Source organism: Anarhichas minor, unplaced genomic scaffold (genome assembly GCF_050575085.1).
Source record: "Anarhichas minor isolate MPS153535 unplaced genomic scaffold, ASM5057508v1 ptg000043l, whole genome shotgun sequence".
In the NCBI taxonomy this organism is placed as follows: domain Eukaryota; kingdom Metazoa; phylum Chordata; class Actinopteri; order Perciformes; family Anarhichadidae; genus Anarhichas; species Anarhichas minor.
The window spans coordinates 6,854,136-6,878,818 of record NW_027466489.1 but is presented as its reverse complement, the minus strand read 5'-3'; the positions used below and the strand labels follow the sequence as shown (position 1 = coordinate 6,878,818).

Below are 24,683 nucleotides of genomic sequence, written 5' to 3'. Positions count from 1 at the left end.
AGTACCTATTCTCTGAGGTGCGGAGCATCAGCGCAACAAGCACAAACACAAATGAGCAGAATCACTCGTTCAGGCCTGAAACCAGTAATGCAGCGAATGTTGGATCTTCAAAGAAACACATAACATTGATAGAAGACATGTGAAACAGGTAAACTCGCATCCCTAAGTTAGACATTCAGCTTCCTGAAGAGTTCCTTGAAGCCCTTTCAGACATTGCAACACCATTTTTTCCCAATAGTCATTTTAATGACAATAGCAATATGTCACACACAACAATTAATGTGAAAATCATTTATTTTTTCATCTCACATGCCACCTGTGGAGCCACGCTGGCTGTGTGACAGTAATGACCATACTCAGCCTTTACCGTCCAAAAGCTCGGCCGTTGTGTTTGCTCCACAGTGGAGTGACACAGCTGTCTCTGCTGCTTCACTGTCTGGAACAATGCGGCGTCACAGGGGCCAGATTGTCCCTCCTAATCTTGTGGCAGGCGAAAACGACAACCACGATGAATCACGCTTTGGATTCAGTTCTATGAATAATAAATAATCACGGTCGCCTCCGAGGGAGCAAGATATGGAATTTCTTCTCTCTTGCTCCGAAGCAGTGACGTATAGATATCTAATGCTAGAGCCATACGAGCTGCACACATGCTATAGGCTTCTTAAAGATTCATTGTATGCATGTATGCGTCATACCAGCGGCAGCGTATAATGATAAGATATGAGTTAGGAGTCTATATGAAATAACATGCCATTCCCTCTGTGATTGTTTGTTTAAGCCTCACTGCTGAAGAGGCGAAACAGCATCATTTCCATTCCTTTTGTCCAAAATGAAATAATTCTGTGGTTAATTTGGCTGCTGTTGTTGTAAACCTTTGTGAATATTCTTAGCCGCATGCTTGGTCTGAGTTCAGCTTAAGGGGGTAGTAGCATGACATAACTTGCAAACACAGATAATTAGATCCCTCTCCGTGTCGAACTGTTTTAAACGAGCAAGAGGAAATGCTCAACAGTGGATTTTTCTCTGCAGTGCCTCTTCAGCTATAGGTCATTGTGTCTCTGAAGCAAGGAGTCCCTTTAGTCGTAGACCATTACTTTCCAATATTAGAGGTACAAATTTAATGAGCCTGCATCCTGGAGGAGGGCCAGACTGTTTAAGTTTTGCACCAAAATGCAACAACAACAAGAAAAGCCTCCTTCCTCGTCGCGTTTGTTTCCAAAACTGTCAGCCATCATCCTGTCAGACTCAACCTTGGGGCGTGAGCACGTGCCTCTGCGTGTGTGTATGCTGAGGTGTAGCTGTAATTCAAAACACTCGGTCCCTTACCTCTCTACTCTGACCTCCTTGTCATTGTCTTACGGAGCCGTTTGATCTTTTGTTTTTGTTGACCATGATGGATATCGAGGAGGGTGAACTTTGCGAATGTGCACATTAAAGAACTATTGATTCTCTATTTTCTGCACAACCATTTATAATTCTATGGATTACCTCTCCCTGGTATCGCTGTTCCCTTGCTTGCTTACAAGTCCACCACATAAACTCTAGGGTGCTAAAGGCTGCTTTGTTAACTGCTGCAAAAAAACACACCTTGCTTACATTTTTAAGTCTTGTCAAAAGGTTCACACGAGTTTATTCTGCACTGAAGCTCACCATTGTTATCCAGGCTTTGCTACTTCCTCACAAGAAAGCACTTATTTCCCCTGAAAGCTTTTTTTCTGAGATCTATAACAATGAATTAGAATCACGTGTGCTACTGTTGCGGAAAATAGGCATGTAATATGTATAGAAATTAACCGATTAATTATGAGCGGCCAATCTAAGACGTGTGTCTGAATTCTGATGGAGCTGCGTGCTCTTTCCCCGTCGTGCTCGGCTGAGGGCTGATTTTCTTCTCTTTTCTTCTCCTCTCCGTTTCTTGATTAGGCGCCAAGAGGGGAAAGCAGCTGCTGTTGAAACAAACTGTTGACAGTGCATGGCGGACGCAGGGTAAAGTCATCTACCTGCCTCGTACCTTTTGTTATTTATAGAGCCACTCGAGCCGTGTTCTCCTCGAGGATATTTCTTTGCAATGGCTTTAACTGTCTGCAGACCAAACAGTCACAAATTGAGGTCCAAAGGGCTCCCTCATCCCCACCCTGCACGCTTCAGTGCTCTAATTCTATCAATGCAGTGCACACACCCTATCCAATTAGGCCGTGTAATGGGATTGCTGTGTAGGGTCAAGATCTGCACTCATTTCTCCCTTTGAATGCCGTCAACACAACAGCTACCACTTGGGATCAGACCTCCCTCTTTCTCTCTCTCTCTCTCTCTCTCTCTCTCTCTCTCTCTCTCTCTTTCTCTTCCTAAATACACACGTCACTGTATTTCTCTCTGTCTAGCTGTGTTTCATGGTGTAATGATTCTGTGGCTCATTTTCCTCACGACTCAGCAGCAGTTTTAGGAAGATGCGAGAGGAGAAGCTCAGCATCGTCTGTCATCTCATTAAGTTCGGCAGAGTTGTCTATGGCGGGTTTTAATGGTGTCAAGGGGGAAGTGCCTGTCAGTCAGGAGTCAGGGTAATTTTAAAGGATCTTTGTGACTGTGGTGAGTGGTATTTCATTCCAGTCAGCCCAGATATGTGAGAATCCCCAAAATGAGAAACTTATACTCGCTGAGATTCATTTTGCTGTATTTCAAGAGAAAAATCAGTATTAATCACTTTATGGCTACCGTATCTATCTAGTCACAACCCAAACCAACCAGCGCTGCCAGCCCTTCCTCTCATCTCTAACCTAATGTTAACATGATACTGACTCCAATTCAGTCAGCGGGCACACTCAACGGCATATTAGCTGCCAGTTCCTTCAGCTCATCTTTATTTTTACTCAGCGTGCACACATGCCAGGGTTAGGTAAGCTTGTGCCAGTTCGTCAACACGTTTCCTGCCCATCTCTCTCCCTTTATGACAGAAGTGGGCTGTGACTAGCAGGCTTGTTACTCCGGAGAGCGTTAATGGTGCATCCTGTCCTCATTAACCACGGCCCTGCCCAGGATGCATGCCTGGTCTCCATGTCTGCCCTCGGCGTCTGTGGGCAGTACAGCGTAACCGGCTGCACACGTGCTCGCACACGTGTGTGCACATGCCGAGACTCTATGGGCAAGTTGGTGCTGTATTAGCCTGGCAGTAGATCAGGGAGGAAATCCCAAGGCGTCGAGAGGAGCATCCCTGCACTTTGCATGCCCAGGACTTCTGTGTCCTTCGATTAATCACAGTTCAGTTCATCGATCTGACACTGTAGAACATTGACATCTACCCTGGGTCACTGTTTCCCTCCTTTCTCAGGGGAGCAATGCCTTTTAAAGAACATTCCTTTATTGCTTTTAATCAAGGTTAATCTCACTTGTGATTTTTACACAACAATACAAAACAGAGACTTGGAAAATCCTGGCAAAGATTTTATTTTGTGCATGGCTCTGGATTGGTCCCAGCCCAGACATTTAAAAACACCTCTCCAGCACACAGTAAACCAGTTTTCTTTGTGGCGTACATAGTACACATACTGATTTTCTTTGCTTTTTTACTCCACCTCTTCTATCTCCCAGAGTTTCTAATTAACGCCATTTCATGCAAACTCTTAATACCATTCACCTTTTTTTTCTAGAGGCCTTTTATTATCCAAATTACCTCGCTGCACAGGTCGGTCGTTAGTTGTAGCTGAACGGAATCCTGTTAACCGTGTTGATTTTTACAGCAAATTTAAGTCATTGCTCACGACTATTTCTTGGATTGCTTCATTTTCCATTCAGCTGTTCCCCTAGCTTCACTCGCTTTAATAATTGCCGCCAGCGTACGCAAAAAGATAGAATTGTGTGCTTATGTTGCCACATCTTCACGACTTTCATCCTACCCTAATTTATAATTCATTCTCTGCCGCATGTAGTCATTAACAGGGCTCATAGTAATGGTGCAAAGCAGCTCAATGGCATAGTTGGTGGATTACTGCATGTGTCTTTTTCTGGCTGCTTCTGAGAATCAGTCTCAGTGTCGAGGGTCTGGATCCAGATTCAATTAGAACTGTGGACCAGGACAACACAAAACCTCTATTTCAATTTGGCACAGAGCGTACAGATGTCTGCATTATAAGTTGCCTGCATTATCATTTCATTGGAGCATCACTTCTCGCCTAAATGCAGTTGTCTCATGGGTATATGAATTACTGGTGTAGAGGAATCAACGGCTTCTTGAGAGCTTTCTTCCTTAACTTGGCTTCACTCTCAAGAAGAGAGGGGCATTCATGAAGTTTTTGTTATTCCTTCTCACAAATGGCACAATAGGCCACATTCAGGTAAATTATACTTTCAGGATAAATGAATGCAGTGTCTATTCTAGCAGGGTTAGTGAGTGTTGATGAGATTGTTTTAAACATTCAGTGCTTTATTTGAATTTAGACACGATGCTTTGCTGCCTGAAAAAAAGAAAGATTTCCTCTGTATTAAATGCTAAATGTGTTTGGCCTTTTCTGCGTGGTGCCGAAGTGGCGCAGACAGAGACGAAGCTGCTGTCGGGAGTAATCTTGTACCTTGTGTGAATTCATTTTGACTGGATTTGCTTATACGCAGGTTGAGCTGAATGCAGGTGGGTTGCTGGCTGAAATGAGTCCACAAGACCTCAGACATTTCCTTTGACATCAAATATTCCCTTTGAGAGCCCAGCTAATAGCTCAGGTTGTGATCGAAACTCTTTGCTGAGGTCGCTGATCACAATTCATGTTAAACTACTCATCTCTATCTCAAGGTTCAGTTCTATTTTCTGTACAATTGCTATAATGTAAATAACTGGAAGGTGTGGGAAGGCTGCAGGCCAAATCAAACATGACATTGGAGGCGAGCGCAGAAACAGTCAAAGTGTCACCTCGATGATGAGGCATCTTTGTCATCCCTGAAGAGTGTTTTCCGCTCTCCTTGCACTTTCCTTCACTCTCTCTCAATTTTTTTCTAATATCATATAGTGGTGTACAAGAATTTTGTCCAAGTAAGACAGTTTTGCCAAAATAGTCTCACCTCTGAATCCATTTAGTAGATGCTTTTCTTATTACATGATATTCATCAGCAGATGGAATTTGTTCAGTTATCATAGATTTGTAAATGCCATTTTTCTGTCACTTATTAAAATAATTTGTCTCACATTCTGCCTCTCTGCCCCCCTCCCCCCCTTTGACATTCTCCACCTGTCCACCAGATGCCCTCTGAATTGGTCTCCTGTCCCAGTCACCTCCCTCCCACACCCAGTTACTCCTGCCCTCCAATAACCCCTTTCCCTCCAGTATCAGTCATCTTTCCCTGCCCACCTGCTCACCCGTTCCCACTTTCCTCATCAGCCTTGCAGATATTGAACCGGCCCTTTTCTACGCACTCCTTGCCAATTCATCAAAGTTGCTTAGTTGCCTTTGCTCTCTAGCCTTTTTAGTTTACCAGACACCTGCCTGTTTTGAACCGCTTTCTGGTCGTTTGGACTTTGGATTTCCTGCCTGTCCCTTTGGATTTGTTTGTATTGCATTGCTGCTTTTGACCCGCCTCATGATTCTGTAAGCTTTTGTCCCATCATTTGGTCAATGGTTAAGTTACTGAACTGTGTCAGTCTGCCTAGCTGTTTGAATTTGGCTCCTGGTTAGTGGTTATTGGTCAGTTTCAGCTGTCCGGCTGCAACTTTACTGCTTTCGTGGTGTTGTTTTAAAATGCAGCGGACAGCTGTAAAGCGCTGTCCACACAGCAGATGCATACAGTTAGCGACTAGTAGGTTAGTGGAGCATTTAGCAGCTAAAGAGCCAGATATTTCCCTCTATTTAAATTTGGCACAGAGCTTGAGATGTCTGTATTATAAGTTGCCTGCATTAGCATTTCAGTGGAGCATCACTTCTCACCTAAATGTATTCAATACAGTTGGCTCACAGGTTAATGTACTAGTTGACATAAAGGTAGAGAGGAATCGGTGGCTCTGTTAAGAGCTTTCTTTCTTGACATGGCTTCACTCTTATTGCCCTCAGGAGTTGGTGGAGACCAAAAACAGAGCTTAAAGAGAGTAAATATTGGACGTGCATTCATCAGGTGGACAGAAACATGACTCGCAATGAATGATGATGTTGCTCCGTAATTGCTGTAAGAAACTAACAAGTTTGCAATATCAACTTGGAGGTGATGATATGTTAGTGTTCACAACTTAAGTGGCCAATCAAGTTATTGCGGATTTAAGGACTTAATGGAGAGCTATTTAATGGGCCCTGAGGTGAGGTTGTTTTTACTACTGCTTTGTCAAAGGTCAAGCATTGAAAATTTGGATTTAAATCAGGAACTACCTGGGATTGATACCCGACGACATCATTGAAAAGAAGGACATCTATCTCTTCAAAATCCTGACACTCGCATGTAAAAAGGCCATCACGAGGAGCTGGTTGAAATGTGACCCTCCAAGACCAGGACAGTGGCTGGACATTGAAGAGGAAATATACTCCATGGAACAAATGACTCATTATCTAAGGATTAAAGCAGGGATCCATGATCAAAATGGACTGTATACAAGAGAAAAGATGGGTCGTGTTCAGGAACTACCTGATCCAAAATGAGTTAACAAGATTATGAACATGCCAGCTTTCAATACTTGACTGTCTCTGATACTCTGTCCTGCGGACACACTTTGGTGTGTACCGAAGATGCGTAGAGGCTTAATGTTCAGCCCTGGCAGACAGGTGGGTAGAGCTGCGGTTGCACTTCTGGAGTGGATGTGTCATTTTCCAGACCTACTCGGAATGGAATAAAAGAGTATACATCAGCATGTTTTATTGCTGTCTTCTCTCTATCTGTGCTTATCTTTTCAGTCATTTTCTGTCCATCATCTCAGTTTATCTGTCGTGGTTTGAATTCCTTCTCCGTCTCACTCTCCTCAACCGGTTGCTGATGTGGCTCCAAATCTCTCTGTCTCTCACTCCGCTAATGTCCATAGGGAGATTGATGTTGCTCCTATTTTCTGGTCTGAAACTCCACAAAGCGTGTGAACAAAGCCCAATCTTTCTCTCCCTCTGCTCTCCACTCCCCTCTCTCCTGTTTCTCTCACTCATCCTGATAAATTATGCAGAGTTTGATGGGGGACTAATTGCTCCACTTCAATGTGCGGATCGTTAATAAACAACTCGATGCAGAAAACTTTGTGAAATTATTAGTAGAGTGTTAATAATGTGATGTTGAGTGGTAAACCTTTGTTCTCTAAGCTGGTGATAAAGTAAAACGGCAAAAAAAAAAATAGCTTTGATAACGACAAGATAGTTACAAGACAACTCAGAAATAATACCACCACCATCGCGACTCGGCAATCAGTCGGCACTGCTTTGCCATCGAGGCAGTGTGTGCCAGTTGACTCTGCCTAGACTTGTCAGCAGAGTGAATTAGGAAATGCAGTTATGTTTGGTAATATTGTGTGACTGGAGCTTTTGCAGTTGTAAGGGGTTTTCTGTTGTCGAGAGAATCACTAATGATGCTGTTATCTGGGGCTCAAAGCCTGATTAGCTTGACGGATGGAGCAGACATTGGCAGCATGAACTCTGCTTGTATGTGCATTTATGCGTGCGAGGAGAGAGCCGGGGAGTTGATGAGTTTTTGTGGGGGGGGGGGGGGGAGGGGATTGATACAGAGACTGAGACATACACAGAATCTGATGAGGAAAAATAGGGCCCCTCCTCCTTTTCCTCCTCCTGCCCTTTGTCGAGCTCACACTCCAACACCAAACCACTGCAAAGGAGCCATGGAGGAAAAAAAGTGAGCAGCAGTCGCCAGCCTGCCTGTCAGCCCACCAATGTGTAGGAGGAGGAGGAATACATGCCTAATGTTCTTATCTCATCCAGCTCTGCCTTTTAAAATATTTAGTTATATGTCTCCTGGTTAGTGGTATAGGGAGGCTTCGGTGTGAAACTAGATTGAGAGGCAGAATGTGACAAGAATTAAACCAGTCTGAATGAGATCAAAATGTGTGCGTGGCTGTGTTGGAAAGTATCGTTCCCTTGCCACAAGTACTGTCAGTCACCAATTATTCACCTTATGCAGGGGAGTTGTTTTGTGCATTGGCCTTTTCTTGTGTATGGATGTTGTTACTACCTTCAAGACTGTCCTCACCACATAAATGAAGGCATTGGTCAATTGTTCAACTTAAATGAGCCAAGACTACATTTTCCTGACAAGTGACCTTTTGTGGGTGTGTGAATAAATCCTGTTGTCTGTCAGAAGCAAAGGAGAATGTAGCTTGAAGTCATAATAGATGCAACACATCAAATATATCCCTGTTTCCTAAAAAAACCTGCATTGTTTGCAATCTACTGTAGCAGTCTTCCTCTTTCTTGCCTTTACTGGCGCGGTGCTATGTTTCTGTGCACAATACCGTCAACTGCCAATCGTTTAAACAGCATGAAACTGGCTGCAGGAATGTATATCCTGTCACTCGTGCACTAGATAGAAACTAAATGCTTACCCATCCATCAAAACGATTTAATATAGCAGCAACTATTTGCCATGTAAAGATAATGTAATGAATAAAGAGTAATGAGCGGAGAATAAAGTCACTCTCCCTCTGTGTGTTGCTATCCGAGCCTCTCGGTTCTTGGTTTTTGTAGCCGGCCTTGCCCGGCGTGCACGTTGGTGCATACGAGTCCCTCCCTTTGAAACAGTTGGCCCTCCTCGCTTTTATAAAGAGACTTAAGAGTGTGACCTCCAACCACAGCGATGTAATAGCGAGATGGCAGAGTGCAGTTTGAAGCGTTCAGCTGAAGGCGCGACGTGAAAGCATATTTTACTGCTTTCACGGCGTAGCTAGTATTAGCAGGACAGCTAGCAAGCTAATAATCACGTTACATGGATTTAATTCACTCAGCAGAGTGACCTAAATCCAAGAAAAAGCTCCTTACCAAGCTGAGTTATTAAAATAACTATACTGTAGAAATTCCAACCAACGAAACAATAGCCAAGATGTGGGGGGTGCGCTGTTTTGTTGTTCAGCTCATGGCAAGTCATTGTTTGCAGACATAAGTACAATATTTAGATGTGACTGTGTATCCATGCCAAGCCCTCTGGTTAGAGAGGGGCCTTTGTGGTCTCGAGGGTATCATGCCCTGTGTACCAGAGGACCTCTATCTAAATTCAACAGCTGCTGCTGAAACCGTTCATCCCTCTTTTTTCTTTCTTTCACTGCCTCTTGTTAACTCATCTTCTTGCCTTCAGTCGATTGCCTCCCGCTCTGTCGGCCGTGATCTTGATTGTATTTCCTTCTTTTTGTCTTTCTGTTTTTGTTCCTGTTTATGCTGATTATATGTCTAGATTCATCTACAACAGCTCAGGCTTGTTTTTCACTGCCAATAATTCTCACAGTTTCTGGTGTTTTTAATTCTCTCTCGGTCTATCTGTCTCTTGGTCTCTCGCTCTTTGCCTGCAACCCACCGCCTCTTTTGTCTCTTGGCAGACAGCAGCAAATTGCAGGCTGGATGGGGCATGTGGGTGTTTGACATCACACACAAAGCTGAGGGCCATGTACACTTTCTGCATGTACAAGCATCATTTAATATATTATTAGCACACACACACACACACACTAACAGATTTGGAAAAAAATGTGCTCCCTATTCCAGCTTTCGACGTGCATGCACATAACTGAAAAGACATCCGTTAAATTACACAATCAAACAAACAAGTATACCTGCTTAAACCGACAGGCAGAGAGATGGACACGCAGATAGAGAGCTTACAGAATGTCTTGTACATTTATGCTATTATTATTTTTATACAGCGCAGGATCAGATTAATGTTTTAAAGGTGGAGCCAACGGAACAAATGATTGGCAAAGGGCTGTTTTTCATCCAGCTTATATAACTGACTCATTTTATTCACCCCAATGAAGACCACATCATGATCCCCGCCCCCCCCCCCCCCCCCCCCCTGTTGTTTGGTGTGGTTTGCATGAGCCCACTGTGTGCACATTACAAATGACTCATTGGATGCAGATTCAGCCCTAATCACGTCTGATGGAAAGCTTGTTTATACCTGCAGTTGTGATTACAGCACCTCACAGCAATCAGTTCAGCTTATTAAGAAATGGAGGAGAAATAATATTTCAAATCGAAGATTGGATTCTGCCAAACTGTCTCCGCTGCCACAAACAAATTATTGTATGCACTGTAGAGAGGGAAGTCACTGTGGAAATGTCAACACTCAATGTCTTACATTGCAGTAATGCTGCCTGATATTCAGCTACAGCTTTTGGGAGTGGCACAAATTGCCTTTTTCTGTTTTTACTTAGTGACTTTTTCTTATAAAATAGGTTAAACAGAAGCACTGAGTGGCAAGAAAAAAACATCTATTTTCTTGGCAGTCTCATCTACTATATGTTAATATATCAATTCAATATATTGGTCTTATAATATTTACTTTAAAAAGCGTGGAAAAAGGTCAAACTATTTAGATAGTCTTTTTCTTGATTTCTGTTGATTTAATGTGTCATTTGAAAATAATAAACAGCAAAACAGAGATAAACACCAAACTGCAGTGGCTATAGACTGTGGTTAGGTTAAGCTAACTGCCGGGATAGCCACAGCTAGCCTTAGCGAAAGCTAACTGACCATCACCTTTGTTCCGTAATTTAAAAGTACATTTTGATTCTTCAACATCTCAGTAAATGAGGTTGTTCTTCCACATAAATAAGGCAATGGCTGAATCTAATAATAACACAGGGGGGAAATGAATGGCAGAAAAACAAGTCCTGCTCACTAGCCTAGCTTAGTGTAGCGGTTAACTGACTCCAGTTGAATTAATGTGTTTTGGTTTATTTCATTCGTAACAAACACGAGCGGTTAGCCTACTCCGCTCGGAGTGCGGCCGTTTGTGCTCACTCTGTGCATGCAGCAATTCCAGCCAACACTGACTGAATCAGATATGCTCTGAATTCCATTTGTATTATTTAAAAACAAAACTTTTAATGCCACAATACCACATATAGTAAAAGTCCAGCTTTCAAATCTTTATTTCAAGTGGAGATTCAAAGTGAGGCATTATCCACACAATGTAGTTAAATTTAGCTACGGTTACTTAGTGTCTGTTTTAGGTGGAGCTTTCAATTCAAATATAATGCTGGATAGTTTATTGAATAATACTGCATCATATTTTGTTATATGTTGCAGGTCAAATCTAAACCTGCAACGTAACCAGTAACATTTATCCGTCAGGTAAATGTAGCGGAACTACAATGTTTTCCTCTGAAGTAGAAGTACACACTCAGTAAAGTTAGTATACAATTCAGTTGCTAATTATTTAAGGGCTTGCCTTTGGGGGCCCTTGGTAAGTTATTTTTTGGGGTAACATTACAATGAGTTAGATTGACATAATTCAATATTTTCATATAAACATCATAATAAATCTATAGCTGTTTTGGGCCCTTATAGTTGGGGGCCCCCAGGCAGTTGCTCACATTGCCTAACAGTAAAGTCTGTCTGTGTGTATTTTTTCCTGTGAACCAGAGTGTATTTCACTGGTGTACCTGACCGTGAGTAGCCGCAACTTGGATATGTGACGCAACTATGGCACGGCAGGTGTATTGAAGCGCAGTGTTGGGTGTGCAGTTGTTTGTAAGAGCGGTTCTTGAGAAAGCAGCAAGCACTGCATTAGTATAAATAATAAAACTTTTACTGTGACACATTATTACCCCCTACAATGCTGAAGTACACAAATTGGCAGAAAGGCATACAAAGCGTTAAAATTGTATGCGACTACAAAACCAGCACATATGCTTGTGGATTGAAAAAGGAACGTGATAAACTGTGATTTAACGTTGCAAAAGAATACATCCTTCCATGCCAGGAACAGGGCTTATTATTCAAGCCACTGTTGTGTGCACAGGGATTTTGTGTCAAACTTGTTGTTGAATGTGTCATTTAAAAGACTGAGAAGCAGCGAGGCCCATATGTAATACTTTGAGGTGCAGGGGATTATGGATGTATTATATCCCAGACCGCTGGTGCAAACATAATCACAGTTTAGACGCAGAGGTAGCCAACACGGTGCCCGCGGGCACCCTGTCGCCCGCAGGGACCACGTGAGTCGCCCGCAAGACATGTTCTAAAAATAGCACTAGTCATTATGGAGCTCCGTCTAAAATTGTAGTTGCTGTTCTTTTTTAATCAAAAACGCTTGCAGAGAGTTAAGAGAGTTGGGTACCCGGAGGCGCACGGCGGACAGCCAGGACGAGGCTGCCGCACCGCACTAGGTTTTCAGGTTCTGAATGGCGGGCGCATCCCGTTGGTGCCAGACGCGAGCCGCGAGCGCACCCCGTCGTCAGGTCCGTAAATCCTCGGAACAGGCCGCGGGGCAACAACTCAGGGGTGGCGGGGGTAGAGGCGAGGCAACGCAATCCGACCGAAAAGGCCCAGACTAGAGGTTTGAACGCGGGCGCCCGAAGACGCTCGCGCGCCTCGGAGGGTTGGATCCCCCCCCCCTCGACTTTTTACTAGTTTCTTCGTTGAGAAAAAGGTACCATTGGAAAAGCTGCTGTCGGTGACAACAGACGGGGCTCCCGCGATGACGGGCCGGCATGCAGGCTTCATTGCGCAATGCAAAGGTGACCCAGACTTCGCAAAATGTCTACATTACCACTGGATCATTCACCAGCAGGCGCGATGTGCAAAAGTAACCGGCTTTGATCGTGTGATGATACAAAAATATCAGAGATGTGATACCTCTGACTTTCAAATGTTGAAACAGATTAACAGAAATAAAAGTTGCATGTTTAAATATGTATGTGTAGCTATACCATCATAGTTGTGGAAATCATTAATAATTATTGTGAGGAATAATTAACTGACATGTGATCAGTCTCTTCACATATATTATTATTATTAAGGTGATCTGTGCAATTTTGTTATTCAGGAAGTTTGTATCAAATAAGTAGCCCTTCGTATTCTTGGTACCTTTGAAGTAGCTCTCAGTTTAAAAAAGGTTGGTGACCCCTGGTTTAGAGCATCCTCCGGAGTTGTATGGCTTTTAAGTAAAGGGCAGAGAAATGTAACTTTCATTATAATAGATTATGTATAGATGCATGGCAATCTGTGAGCAGAGTAAGACCAATAACAATATATAACAGCAGGGTGGTGCAGGACTCACAGAGCTTGTATAGATTTAATGACCTGCCTATGTAACGTGATGCTCCCACTTTCTTCTCACTATACAACCCTCATGACAATAAGGATAGAAAATAAAACTGCTGGTTTGTAGCCAATGTAAATCTTTTTCATTACACAGTACATCCACATTACATAAGAAACTCAAAAGATGAAAGACCATTTTAAAAAGTCTGCAGCCTTTCTAGGCGTGACAGAGACATAAGTCACTTTTCCTTGGTTCATTATGGGTCAAGAGCAAAATAGAGCTCCAATTCTGGTTGCGTTATGTCCCCCGCAATGTTTAATAAGTCTTACTTGAAGTGAAATGATGCAATTTGATGCAATGCACATTTTGACAATCAAACAAATAAATCGGGGTGTCTGCATGGTTACGCGGTTGTGACCGTCTTGGTTTGGCTGGGAACCTTTTGTTGCACGTCATTGCCTGATCTCTCATGTTATTATCTCTGTCTCTCTTGACTGTCATGCTGTCAAATCATTACAAATATGCCTTTAAAAAAACCCGAAACAAGCTAAATTTATTTCACTGGCTTGCATGGAAACGTTCAGAAAAGTTCTGTCAATATTTGCCATTAATGCTCAAAGTGTTAGCTATGCAACACAAAGAGCAGAGAGAAAAAATGTCAAGGTTAGATGGCCTCCTCTACAGTTGATGTCTGCGGGGTTTGTGGGCGGTGCAGGCTGTCTGCACAACTGCACAAACTGCTTCTGTGAATTTTATACGCATCCCTCTAGCCACCCACACACAGTGCCTACTAGCAGTCAGACATATTTTATTTAGGAAACTAGACTGCTCTCAGTCACTATCTTCACGACCAGTTCTTGGCTGACGTGTGACTTAATATGTTGTACGGAGCGGTTGACTGAATACCTGAGCGAACTGGCTTTTCAGCGGAATGATGCATGCTGGTTAATTAATTGGTTGAGTGGCAACTCAAGTCTGTGTGGGTTCAATTAGTATATCTCTGGTTGGCTGTGTGATTTGTTTCATGGCTTATAATCAGCTGGTTGGCTGACTTGACTAACAAGCTGCATTGCTGTCTGACAGCCTTGTTTACTGACACAATGATTCAATAAAAAAAGGACATTTTTCCCCCTCTTTCTGTGTTATTCTCTTGTGCTGTCTTTCCACATGCCATCGCTGGTTTCAGGTCATGTACTTTCTTCTGCACTCTGCATTTCCCCATCCTCTGCTCTACTCCTACACTCTATTTCTCCTCTCCACTGCATCACTTTACTCTTCAAGTCCTAGAACACTGCCTCTAATGGCTTCACCTCAGATGTGATCTCTTTCTCTGTCTCCCTGGGGGTCGCACAGCCTTTTACCCAGCGCTTCACGCTGCACCGCGCTCATTCAAAACAGCCACTGTCGCTCAATACCACAAAATACACACACATATAATCAGACACAAATACAGGATGCATACCACTCAAAGAAAACAGATGGGCCTCTTAATGTGATATGCGTTGCTATTCAGGGCAAAGACCCACAGATGGACACAGCGTCCATGAAATAAATATTGATGTGGCACTTTTTTATCGTGGCAATATGGCAATATAATGTTTTAGTGATAAGCATGATGTGTGAAGTCTCCATCGCTCTCTCTAACACACCCATGTGGTCTCTGCGTCTCAAACTTCCCAAGGCAGATTTAACAGGGAGTCACAGGGGAGGATGAGGTGTTGACAACAATCTACAACTGTCTCTAAACTGTCTGTGATGTCATGTAGCTGACTGTGTTTGTGTTACTCTTCACAGGGGAAGTCCTATGTATTTGACCAGGTGTTCCCCACTAACACCACCCAGACGCAGGTCTACAACACCTGCGCCAAGCAGATTGTCAAAGGTGAGTTACATAGACGGGGTTTCCTTTTTTACTTCCCAGATGCATGAGTGACAGCCAAAAGAGAAAGCCAATACACCTTGAATCGACATATCCTTGGGTTCCCCTTACCAGAGCTGTCTGTTTACGCTCTTTTCACTGACTGCATGCATTAACAGCTTCTTACAAGAAGTGCGAAATGTGGTCACACGACTTACAGGCATGAGCATCGACATGCACAAATAACAAAATGCATGCTTATCACAGCACAGTGGGACCGGCGTATCCAGAAGTCCCGAGATCAAACGAAACCAAGCGAGAGTGGAATCTTTCTTTTCTTCATATACCTTCCTCCGTCTACCTCTTTTCTATCCTCCGTCTATCTCTTTTCTACCCTCCGTCTACCTCTTTTCTACCCTCCGTCTATCTCTTTTCTACCCTCCGTCTACCTCTTTTCTACCCTCCGTCTATCTCTTTTCTACCCTCCGTCTACCTCTTTTCTACCCTCCGTCTACCTCTTTTCTATCCTCCGTCTATCTCTTTTCTACCCTCACTCTACCTCTTTTCTACCCTCCGTCTATCTCTTTTCTACCCTCCGTCTACCTCTTTTCTACCCTCCGTCTATCTCTTTTCTACCCCTATTAAGGTGTCGTTTTTGTGCTCACTTTCAAAGTGAGTGTGGTATTCCATTCAACAACTCTAGATGGAGCATGAAAAAAAAGATTGATTTGGTGGGAGAGATTATTTACAGACTGGGAGATTACCAAGTAGGCCAAGGAAAGACAAAATAAAAAGGCGAGATGAATCGCTGTGCAGGGTTGGAAATGCATTGGTTAGGGATGCAGCAAAATGAAGGAATGGGATTTGAAATGTGTCAGGGGGAAAAGGGTAACGGAGCAAGGCCAGAGAAAGCTGGTTTGCAGACACGTTTACACTTTCTCTCCTTTTTGGTCTTTCTGGCTGTCAGTTTCTCTCTGTTTTGCAGTCTTTCCTCTCTTTCTCTTATTTTCTGTGATTCCCTTTCGGGTGTTCTCTGATCTTATTTCGGCTGTCGTTATATCCAGACAGATTCTTAATTCTTTGTTCTATGATGTGTCCTGCTCTGTTTGGTTCTCACTATAACCAGTGCGGAGGCGGTGGAAGATATGTTGCTGAGCTTAGAGTTGTAGTAGAGTTGTGCTTCAAGTTGTAGTGTAGAGTGAAGGCAACACAGGAGAGGAGGAGAGAGGAGGAGAGAAGAGGAGAGAGGAGGAGGGGAGAGGAGAGGGGAGGAGAGAGGAGGAGGGGAGAGGAGAGGTGCCTCTGTGTTTTAGTTGAAAGCCTTTATGATTAGTCTGTGGTCAGATAACCTGTGGCAGTCGGCCTTCTAGGGTGAAGTGTTTTTCTTTAATCTATATTTGACTTTTACCTTAGGGGTTTATTAGACTGTGTCAGCAATATGACAAACAGCAGTGTGCTCCTTTATAACCTCAACTGGTGAGGACGTGTTGTTTTCACTGCAGCTCCTATCAGATGACTGGAGAGAGAGATAAATATATCTGTACTTGCTTGGTACTTCACTGAGTGCCTCCTGGTGAATTCAAGCAGCAGGTATGATGTTTTTATTTATTGTGTACAGCCACAGAGGTCATTCAGCAACTAACCAAGCTTGAATACCATTCACCTCTTAGTGCACACACACTTTATGTGGCACAGTCTGATCTGTCTTTGAAACAAGGGTCAAAGATAATTGTCTCTGTGCTTTTCTGCCTTCCTGTCTTATTGTTTACATACCTGGCTGGCTCAAATCTGAAATTCTGTCAGATGTATTCTTTGGTTTGGCACTCTTACTGCCTTTTTTCATTTTCATATAGTTTTCTTCTTTCTTTAAAATGCTCTTTGTGTCTTTCTTTTTTTAATTATAGATGTACTGGGTGGTTACAATGGGACTATCTTTGCCTATGGGCAGACTTCTTCTGGAAAAACGCACACCATGGAGGTACAGTATGATTAAATAATTCAAAATGTAGACCACTTGCTGTGGTCCACACACACACACACACACACACACACACACACACACACACACACACACACACACACACACACACACACACACACACACACACAGACAAACATTTGTTAAGAGTATATCCTCATCTGCTCTCCTCTGACAGTACATCTCACTCCATCACTGTCATCGCTCACTATCTTTCTTTCCCAGCCTTTTGTGGCCACTAACCTCCTTTACAACTCTCTCTGGGAAACAACCCTGCTCCCTTTCAAGTCCAAAGCCTCTCTGCTCTCCTTTCTTTTACTATTCTCTCCACTTAATTCATCACACACATGTTCTTATCTCCTCTCTTCAGGGCAACCTTCATGATGCCCAGGGAATGGGAATCATCCCCCGGATCGCAGAGGACATTTTTGAACATATATTTGCCATGGATGAGAACCTAGAATTCCACATAAAGGTTGGTGTGAATTTCCATATGTGGCTGTTAATGTATGTATTTGTGCATTTCTCACTTTTTACGATTTTTATGATGCGTTCAGTGGGAATTCAAACTGGGCCTCTGACGTAATCCTCACATGGATGGGCTGAGTGGAAGCAGCCAAGCATCAATAAATCATGATATATAAACCTTGATAATCCTACTACAGTTGTTGGGCTTTTTGCCTTTTACACAACAGTCTTCTGATGGTGGATAAAACCTCGCCGGACCCACTGGATGACAGATTACTGCGACATCATTTTGCATATTTGCATAATGATTATCCGTTGCATCATTTCTCTATCTGTATCAATTTGTTCTGCCTGTCCTCTTTATTCCAAAGATTACCCGCCACATGTTTTTTGTCTTTTGCTACCTACAGGTCTCCTACTTTGAGATCTACATGGATAAAATCCGGGACCTGCTAGATGGTGTGTTAATGCATTGAACACATGGCTTTGAAACAGTGAAATCACAACTCGCATGTGTTAATACTGTACAGTTTCCTTGCAGTACACAGTTGAAGATTTCAAACTCTTATAGCTAAACCTAGATGCATATGGATACACTGTGATGTTGTCATGAAGGGTGTCAAAATCATGATGATAGAAAAAAGGAGCTGAGAGAAAAACATATTACCATGCAGTATCAAGTGATGGACTTCTTTTGCATTATCTTTCGACCCTGAGGCTACATACACTCCTACCTTATTAATGGAGGGTGTTGGCGCTGTATGCAGCTTGAGAGGAAGACTGCAGACATAACTCAGGGCTGATAAAAGACTAACATGATCTGTCTCTTTTGGGGGTAAAGAAATATATGTTTTTATTTACAGCTAAGATTATATTGTCCTAAAAATAAGCAAGAATTGAACATTAATCAAAAGTAAGGCAGTAAAGCCATGAGCTTTTTATACTCGGCAAGTAGGTTTAGTGCCTTAACAATACTGAGTTTACATCTCACGGTTTTTATTATGGAAAACAATACTTATACTTAATACCTTTTCGCTGCAGACCATAAAGCTTTGTGGTTTTAAAAGTTATACACACAGAAGCACCACAACATTGTAGTTCATAGTCTTATCACTGGGATACATAACCAGTTTAAAATGATGGAGAGGCCCGGACAAGAAGCTGTAGGCAGCATCCTCGTGGTTTCATCTTTAATCGAGCCAGAGTCAGTGGTGAAAGTCCCCATTTGTATGCAAGGGAGTTACAGCTATCAACACAAAAAGAGTTGACGACAACCGAAATGAATCGAGGCAGAGGGAACAACACCCTGTGGAGGTATTTGCGAAGAGAAAAAGTGGCTGTAGGGTGATAAAACCCACAAACACAGGCACTCACAAGCACACAGTCTTTAAGAAAAAACAGCCTCCACAATGCTGTGAAATTGAATCATCATCAACAAGACAGGACTTTCCAATGGGAAATGTGAATTTGGGCCAGTAAATGGTTTTGCAAAGAAAACAGTATTTGTTTTCACTGACAGGCATCTGCTTAATCTCTGTGACTTTGGCAAAGTTCAGTTCCATGAAATACATTGAAAGCTAGACGCTTGTGTTCTCCCACCACATTAGCAGAGTCTGGCTCACAAAAGGGAACATAGTCAGGTTGGATTATAGTTAAAAACACACATTCGCATGAAGATGCTCATTTGCATCACAGCATTACACAGAGATAATGCTTTGGGTAACACGATGACCTCTTTCCCTTCCATCCTAGTGACAAAAACCAACCTGTCAGTGCACGAAGACAAATACAGAGTTCCTTATGTGAAGGTGAGTCATCAGCCGTTTGACATGATTCAGTTTGATTTCCCTCCCTCCACTGTGCAGATACCCTATAGTTATGAGATATATGCTTATCATTAATAAGATATTCTTTCCTAAATAAATTGTGTTGTATAACTGACAGGATGAACTTGATGTGTGAAGTGATTTTGGTTGCTGTATGACAGTAAAGTTAATGAATCATTTTGTAGCATCTCTTCTGCGTTGCACTCTGTAGATGGTCCTCACAGCCGGCTGCACATAAGAGACCAATTTTATGTGTCCAGCTCGGACGACTCGTTTTGTAGTAACTCGTCTTCTACCTTACTATAGTTAGAAAGAGCCGCCGTTTGTGTTTATTCTGGGAAGTACACATCTGTGAATATCTTTCCAACTTTACCGAACTAAAATAGTTTGAGATCCAACCGACTATAACATGATGAACTGTAGTTTTCACACTTTTCTTTTTGTATAACTTAAACAATCAGAATATCATCTGCTGTTAGGTGGATTTTGTTATCATTTGACAGAGCCAGGCTCGCTGTTTCCTCTTGTTTTCAGTCTTTGTGCAAAGCTAACCGGCTGCTGGCTGCAGCTTTAGGTAAATTTTTTCGTCTAGCTTGCGTAGACGAAAAACAGAAATGTCAAACTTTTGCATTAAAGTTTGAGAATACTGATTTAAAGTAAAGCAAATGTCTTTTGTCTCCTTTGTAAGACGTATGTGTCTGTTTTGTGCAGACATAAACGTGGGCATTTCTATGTGTAATTTACAATGGGTTTGGATGTGGGATACAGTGTGTGTGTTGGTGCATGCATTGTATGTATAGATGGTTAATTTGTGTTCTTCACAGCACAAATTAATGTTTGCACGTGTCTTTCTTTCACTAAGGGCTGCACAGAGCGCTTCGTCACGAGTCCCGAGGAGGTGATGGATGTGATAGATGAAGGAAAGGCCAACCGGCATGTTGCTGTCACCAGTGAGTCACACTGTTGATCTTCGCTATGTTTGTACACTCTGTCAGACGCTTCATGTCGGATTTTTTTTTCCACACACTTTCAAGGTACAAAGGTGAGAAATGTATGATGAGGTGCTAAGGGAACGTCTCTTTACAAGTCCATCTCGGGAAAATAATGAATCGAACGACATTTTATGCAAGGAGTCTGAATAAGAGTCTCTCGTCTCCTCACTTTATTCTTTAGACATGAACGAGCACAGTTCCCGCAGTCACAGCATCTTCCTGATAAACATCAAACAAGAAAACGTGGAGACGGAGCAGAAGCTGTGTGGGAAGTTGTACCTGGTCGACCTAGCTGGGAGTGAGAAGGTAGGACAACTGGGGAATTTACTCTAAAAACATTAAAAGTATATAGAGCTTTGCACCGCTATAAACTCTCAACATTCACTGTCAGCAGGATTTTGTAACTCTGGGACCAGACGCATTTCTCCATCTGTTTTCAGACATCAAAGAATCAGATAATCAATGCAGTGAAGCTCTGAACTTAACCCTTGAAGCCTTTTAATTAAAGCACTCCCTTTATGCTACTGCACTGAATTTTAAAGGATCTGTTTTAGAAGGCTTGGTTTAGTCTGTCGCTGATGTAATGTCAGGGTTAGTGTTTGCTCACTTTGAGGAATCCAATTGGTTCTGCTGATGGAGACAGAAAATTGTTTTCTGAGAAATAATAAACTATTTTCATTCGTACAGATAAGCTCTAAAAGGGGGTTTCAGTCGAGATAGAGGTCATATTGAGGGGAGCCACGAACAACTAATTGTCCCTTTGTTTCTAGGCCTTTTAGGTGAAACTCGGTGGTGAGTCAGCTCGCATCATTGCACCATCTATAAAACAATGTATCTCCAGGACATAGGTCATGCTCTAAAAGACCGAAGACAGAAAGACAGAAAATACATTTAGAGACAAGGCTGAACATGGTCCTTGGCTCCTGGCTGTAGTCTAGTGTTGATGGTATTGATGGTATAGAGTAGTGTGCGTTTAGAGTAGTAGATGGTCATAACGTCTGTATAGATGCTGAAGGCTAATAAGTGCTGATGGTGCATCTGTAAGTTGTCTTGATCATCCCTGGGGGTGAAAAACTTCATAGACTGAGACAAAATATTATTGACTGAGCAGGACGCTGGTGCATGCTCCACAGAAGGCTTTGATAAGACAACTCGCTCTCTATAATTAAGCTCCTCATTGTCGATTATGACACAGTGTAGTGTGACTTTCCTTTTGAAGTATGTCTGGCATATAGCTCCTCAAACACCTTCTGACAATTTACAATATAATGCAGAAATGCTTTTTTTGTTTACAGGTCTGTAATTTCCTTCCTTCCTTCCTGTTTCCCAAAAAGAAATACATGTAATTTTGCTGATATAATTCTCATATTTTTGCATGCTTAACTGACCTTCTGTGCACTAATTAAAAGACTCTCTTGGTTAAGCTGGCAATTCATTATAATTGATTAATTGGAAGTGTGCCAACTGAACACACTGCTATCTTTATATAGTTATTACCAGGAACCTTCTTATGAATTCATAGTTACAAATCATTTTGTTTGTTTAACTTAACTACAGGACCTGTAAAATATAACATTGCAGGAAAATAAACGTGGTTTTCCCACTGACGTTTTTATGCTGATAATGTACTTTATAAACCAATTCCTGCTGTGTGTGTGTATGTGTGTGTGTGTGTGTGTGTGTGTGTGTGTGTGTATGTGTCTGTGTCAGGTCAGTAAGACGGGTGCAGAGGGAGCAGTGCTGGATGAGGCCAAGAACATCAACAAGTCTCTGTCGGCCCTGGGGAACGTAATCTCAGCCTTGGCCGAAGGAACGGTACGCTGGAGAAATTCTCTGCAGGCTTTCTTATCTATCTTATATATGCCCATACCCCTACCTTAAAGGAGTAGTTCGGCATTTATTGGAAATGTGCTTATTTCCCTTCTTGCCGAGAGCTGGATGAGAAGATCAAAACTGCTTAATCGTCTCATCTAATGTCGACCTGTTCCTTTAACTATATTTTATTTACAATAACAACAATATTTTCATGACATTAGCACTACACTGCCATAGTTACCATGCACAGATATTGTAGCAAACATTTCCAAAAAACATTGGCACCAGAGGTAATTTCAGGGTTTTGCAGAATCCTCCCATATTGTAATTCTTGTCTTGCAGTTGATTGGATGAAAGTTGCAGTGACATGTTCGGTAGTCTGTCCCCTTCTTCCACAGACCATAACGCTGCTACAGCTGGTAACCGATTTCCATATTTCACCAAATTTAACCAGCGAATTCAACCACTCAATGCATTCTGCCCACTCTATACTCCTTCCAAGCTCCATCGCTGTAATTAAAGTACTCAGCATCTCTTATTATATAACTCAGAAGGCTTAGGGAACTCCTCATCAACCTAATCGAAAAGGTCACAGACTGTAAATGTCTCACAAATCTTTCATAAAGCAAGCGGCATTTATTTTTTTGTTCATCGAGCAAGGACACAATCTTTTTGAAGGCGTTCCAGAGGTTAAAAAGGTAAAACTGTGAATGATGCAGCAGATGGAGAAAACCCTCTTCTTTCTTTGTTCTGTGCTGATGCTCACAAGACGTAAATTTAGCTTTTAAGACGAAAGGCATGCGCACGGTGGAATACCGTTATTCAGAATGTCCTCCAAGCTCTTTTAATCGTCTTCTGTCAGTCTTTTTTTATGCCTCTCTTTCTTCCTCTCTTCATGTCTTTGTAGAAATCTCACGTGCCGTACCGTGACAGCAAAATGACTCGCATCTTGCAGGACTCGCTTGGCGGGAACTGTCGCACCACCATGTTCATCTGTTGCTCTCCCTCCAGCTACAATGATTCAGAGACCAAATCCACGTTGATGTTTGGCCAACGGTAACAAGCTTCCGTGCTAAGTAGCCATGGGCTGCTGCCCTGTGCATGTCTGTCTTGCTCAGCTTCAGCTGTTGGGGGATGTTTTTCTGCTGAAATGTTTACATCTCCGACATGCTGTTCACATATTACTGCCTCAAACTTTGCTTCTGTAGAGGAAGGGTTTGTGTGTTGTTCCTGATCGTGCTTGCGAATGCTTAAAGAGTTTTCTTTTGTAATCTTAAGGATAAGCTGCACTTGTAGAAGCAGAGATTTGGTACACTTGCCAGCTGCTCCTATTGCTCAAAGAAACTCTGATAGAAAGGTCCTGAAAAAGCCTCCTTATCTATCTCCAGCCTTTTTCCTCTCCCAATATATTCTTTGAATAGTGACTGACACAAGAGTGTTGTTGGTTGAACTAAATAATGCATGACCGAGCAAAAGGACTGACAGAATCCGCAGCAGATATTTGACTTTAATGAGGAGAAGGCTTGGTCTCTGATCTGTCAGCCGCAGTAGCTATTTCACACCGTGATTGATCTTTCTTAAAATCAATATGCTACAAATACTATGACGTGATATTAAACAGATATTTGACAATCTGTGTCGAGCGACGATGTTGTTTGATAAAAAGGTCCACAACTGTACAGGTTTGTGTGGAATGTGCAGGTCGATGGTCGGATTTGGGTACACGGTGCATGAATTAGCCATTACTGCTTTGTTCAACATTAACTTTATTGTTCCCTGATGTTTGAGTGTCAGCATTTCACTATCTTAGTATCTTTGTTGCACTAATATCAAGGAATACATTAACAAGGACAACAGTGCTTTCTCACTGGAGTGTGAAATTAAGTGATAACCACTGATGTGAAATTCACAGCCGGAGCTGAGTGCTTTGGCTGTAGCATCATGAATATTTCAACTCTGTGACGCTACTCATTTGCGTCATGATTGAGCAATGATTTATAGTCGCATACATACAGTACCCTCATCCTCTTATTAACTGTATGAGTGCTATATGTTGATGTGGTGAATATGATTTACATGTTTTAAGGTCAGAAGGGTTTTCACATTTTGTGCCTCTCAGTTTACCTTCCTCTACCTACTTGCACCATCAAACACAGTTGTCAGAAACCCAATTTGCATACCAATTAATGAGATGCAAGCCCATTTTCATTGAGCCGCGGGGGCTGAAATACCCTCGTTGACAGTTCGTCTGTTCTCTGCTGTTCTCTCACACACTTTATTCCCCCTTCTTTTCTGTATCTTTTCCCCTTTCTCTGTTTTGCCTTGCATGCCTCCAATTAGAGCCAAGACCATTAGAAATACTGTATCAGTGAACCTTGAGCTCACAGCAGAGCAGTGGAAGAAGAAGTACGAAAAGGAGAAGGAGAAGAACAGGTCATTGAAGGAGACTGTTCAAAGACTGGAGACTGAGCTGAATCGCTGGAGGAACGGTAATACTCTTACAGATATCACGCTGCCAGCTCACAAATACATGGAATATTTTAAGTCGTCTGCCGGAGAAGAACTCTGAAACTTGTTGCCAAGGCATTTAGACA

At 42.4% G+C, this 24,683-nt stretch overlaps 1 protein-coding gene across 1 annotated transcript in view; it reads left to right on the top strand.

The window, feature by feature from the left end:
- Nucleotides 1-24,683, top strand: part of kif5ab (kinesin family member 5A, b) — a 54,602-nt gene that overhangs the window by 3,144 nt on the left and 26,775 nt on the right. The window contains exons 2-11 of the mRNA XM_076110629.1: nt 14,947-15,034; nt 16,915-16,988; nt 17,359-17,463; nt 17,867-17,915; nt 19,209-19,264; nt 20,145-20,232; nt 20,456-20,580; nt 21,985-22,089; nt 22,997-23,145; nt 24,430-24,578. Of these exons, the coding sequence (XP_075966744.1) occupies nt 14,947-15,034; nt 16,915-16,988; nt 17,359-17,463; nt 17,867-17,915; nt 19,209-19,264; nt 20,145-20,232; nt 20,456-20,580; nt 21,985-22,089; nt 22,997-23,145; nt 24,430-24,578 (988 nt within the window). The remainder of the gene's footprint in view (nt 1-14,946; nt 15,035-16,914; nt 16,989-17,358; nt 17,464-17,866; nt 17,916-19,208; nt 19,265-20,144; nt 20,233-20,455; nt 20,581-21,984; nt 22,090-22,996; nt 23,146-24,429; nt 24,579-24,683) is intronic.